The sequence below is a fragment of the Octopus bimaculoides genome, chromosome 16, assembly GCF_001194135.2.
Source record: "Octopus bimaculoides isolate UCB-OBI-ISO-001 chromosome 16, ASM119413v2, whole genome shotgun sequence".
Classification (NCBI taxonomy): Eukaryota; Metazoa; Mollusca; class Cephalopoda; order Octopoda; family Octopodidae; genus Octopus; species Octopus bimaculoides.
Genome location: NC_068996.1, coordinates 39,081,376 through 39,085,153, shown reverse-complemented (window position 1 = coordinate 39,085,153; position 3,778 = coordinate 39,081,376). Strand labels below are relative to the sequence as shown.

At 33.6% G+C, this 3,778-nt stretch overlaps 1 protein-coding gene across 2 annotated transcripts in view; it reads right to left on the bottom strand.

Annotated features, from left to right (window-relative positions):
* Positions 1 to 3,778, bottom strand: part of LOC106869947 (glutaredoxin domain-containing cysteine-rich protein CG31559) — a 112,575-nt gene that overhangs the window by 16,499 nt on the left and 92,298 nt on the right. For both annotated transcript variants that reach the window (XM_014915890.2, XM_014915889.2), the window contains exon 3: positions 1,219 to 1,455. In XM_014915890.2, the coding sequence (XP_014771376.1) occupies positions 1,219 to 1,455 (237 nt within the window). The remainder of the gene's footprint in view (positions 1 to 1,218; positions 1,456 to 3,778) is intronic.

Sequence of the window (3,778 nt, the reverse complement as noted above, 5' to 3'; positions counted from 1 at the left end):
GGGGGGGGGGGAGATCAGGAATGAAGGCAGAAACAGGTGCACTGCTGCAAAGAAAATACATAGTTACCCAACCTGAGGGAAGTGCAGGAGATGGAGAGGGAGTGGGAAACAGCAGGATAGAGATGGTGGCAAAATGCCAGGCACACACACAAGGAACGGAGATCAGAATATAAATGGGATGGTTGAGTAAAGGAAGAGAGAGATATAGATAGTGGCAAGTGCCAGGGCATACTCTTGAGGTTCAAAATGCCATAATATAAGTGGCAGGATATTACGAAGGGAGTGGTATTAAAGAGTGTGGAGGGAGGAGTGAGTGGTGAAAACGGGGGTATATATAGCGTTGGGGCTCTACCAGATAGCAACGATATAGAGGAACAGGGCCATGAGGACAGGATTGGTGAGTGAGAGCTAGGCATAGTGTATGAAGGAGGAAATGCAAGAAAGAGAAGAGATGTAAATTGGTTTGTTGTGGTAGAGTGTGTAAAAAGATTTCTTGCTAAGTGTGGGTAGGACACACAACGCTTCTAGAACTCAGTTTTGCTAATGTGGGCAGATTTATATATATGTATATGTGTATGCATATATATTATATATACATACATATATATGTATGTGTATATATATATATATATATATATATATATATATATATATATATATATATATATATATACCTAATGTAATAAATGCAAAAACTAAGTTTTGATGGGCTTCCTTCAGTTTTCATCTACCAAATCCACTCACAAGGCTTTGGTCATCCTAAGGATGTAATAGAAGACACTTGGTGCCAAGCAGTGGGGCTGAACCTGGAACCATGTTGTTGGGAAGCAAACTTCCTACACACAGCCACAACTGTGACTATATAGTATACCATCAGACTACTTCAACCAGAATACACCTACTTTAGTGCTATGAATTAACTGGAGTAAGAAGTATTCAATGTCTTTCTTAATGCTTATCTGTAGATAAGTACCTGTAGTTTTGATTCTGTGATTTAAATATTAGTCCAACATCATAATCTTCCAGACAATTCTTATTTTCACTAATTGGACATCAATTATACATCAACTGGATATCATAATATTAATTAGAGTAATTAAAACCAAAAATTTATTAAACATTCTACTTAACACCTTTTGTGTTTCTTTTCATTTCCTTTTAAATTAGTAAAAGGAAAACAATTTTGGAAAATTCCTAAATGTTGAAATGGATACATACCCCTAAATTTAGGCCATCAGCAAAGACTTGTGGAATTGTTACATCGCTCTTGCCAAGTCTTTCACGTAGCTCTCTTTGATTTTCTTTGCTCATAAATAGATCTCTCTCTTCATATTTCACTAAATGGGTCTGTAGAATTTTTTGTACTTTCTGGCAGCGGTCGTATGTTTGTCTCACAACTCTCATGCTTGTCATGTAGACAATGATTTTACCCTTTTCACACTTAAGGTAGTTCCACTGAAATGAAATCACAGACAAAAGTGATGAGAAATGTCTAAAAGGAAAAAAAAAATATATATATATTCTTTAGATGATGCATTCAAACATGACATTTTCCTTTCAATACAAATTTGCAAAAAAAAAAATGCATCAGTTAAATTTCAGACATATCTTACTTATGAATTAATAAGTTAATTGCTGGAATATTGAAACGTAAATACATTCTTACTAACTCATATATATATATATTTATATATATATATACACACACATACATAAATAAACACATACATACATGCATGTATACAAACATACATATATAGTAAAAGTAGGAGGATCAAGACAAATAGATTGAGGTAAACAAATATGTATATATATATATACATAGGGAGAATTCACAAAACAAAAACAAAAGACGAAGACAGATGGTGTAGACAACAAACAGATGTATTAGTTTAACACTCGGGAAGTGAAAAAGTCTTAAATGTTTCAAGCCTACGCTGTTCCACAGAAAGGAACAAGGAGAGAAAATAAAGAGAGAAAATAAAGAATGAGTAGTGGCTAGCAATCTATCATGCCGAATGATTATATATATATAATAGAAATATGTTACAAAAAGAAAATCCTAATTCCCTAATTTTCCCCTTCTATCAATGTTCACAGAACATCTCAGTACAGCAAAGAATGAATAAAGAGGCAACTTTCATCAATAAATATCTTCCACAATTCAATATGAACACATAACATAATACAGAACACAATTAACCTTTCAATTAATACCACTAATCCCCATACATCCCATACACCATTCACATTACAGATTTATATCTACCTTAATTGCACCAAGTCCAGAACTACTTACCTCTCTTACACATAATCTTTTTACTCAGGGACTAGTAGACCCGACACCATTCGGTAATCGGTGCGCATTCAAAACCAGTGAACAGTAATTTTATGAAACCAGTATGCCTTTGAATCTCTTTAACAATTCACAATAATGATTTTTATTACATTTATTCCTATCTCAGTTCATATAATTGTATATATCTATTGTTACTTTTCATAAAAAGCCTTTAATTTTTTTTAATTTCCAATGTGCATTTTCGCTTTTTTATCTTCTTACTCCCCCCCCCCCCCATATATATATATATATATATATATATGATAGGATTCTTCCAGTTTATGTCTACTAAATTCACTCACAAGGCTTTGGTTGGCCTGAGGCTATAGTAGAAAGCACTTGTCCAATGGGACTGAACCTAGAACCATGTAGTTAGGAAGCAAGCTTCTTACCACACAGCCTCGCCTGCACCTATTACAACCACAGAAAAATCATCCCCTGAATGCTTCTGAAAAATTAATCCTACTAAGCTAATTAAATATATATTTCTGTCACCATAATTATTAGCAAGGAGAAATATATACAAAACAAGTTTAGATATAACAATATAATTGTCAATAGATATGATAACTTCTAGTGTGGTTTAACAAGTTTTCCTTGTTGAACTTGTTTCTTGATAATTCCCACAATGTTTTCATGGATAAAAATAAGTTTGATATTAAACTTGACATGTTTAAAAGTCTATCCTATTGTGAGCCATAATGATGTTATTATTTCAACAGCTGCTAATCCACTTATTACCCTCCAAATCATTTGAATCGTGTCATCTGAATTCTTAATGACAATGTTTTAATTTCATGCTAAACGAAAACGTTTTTGTTTCTTAATTAAAAATCAGGGCTAGCAATCAGTATTTGAAAATATTGCATTTTTTAAATGGATGTGGAGGGCACACGTCCAGCTGTGTGGTTAAAAGGTTAGCTTTTCAACCATGTGGTTTTGATGGGTTCAGTGCCCTGTGCCAAATGGCATGGTTCTTTGGGCAAGTAACTTCTACTATAGCTCTGGGTTGAGCAAAACCTTGCATGTGGATTTGGTAATTTTGTAAATAGAAACTGAAAGTGGCCCATTGCAGGTGTGTGTGTGTGTATGTATGTATATGTATATATGTATAGATGTGGATTTGGTAATCTGGTAGATGGAAACTGAAAGCGGCCCATAGCATGTATGTATGTGTGTGTGTGTGTGCATGTGTGTATGTGTGTGTATGTATGTGTGTGTGTGTGCATGCGCATTTGTGTGCGCGTGTGTGTGCACGCGCATTTGTGTGCGTGTGTGTACATGTGTGTATGTGTGTCTGTATATATGTGTATGTATGTATATGCATGTATGTAAGTATGTATATAGGTGTGTATTTATGCATGTATATATATATATATACATATATACATATATATATATATATATATATATATATATATATATATATATATATATATA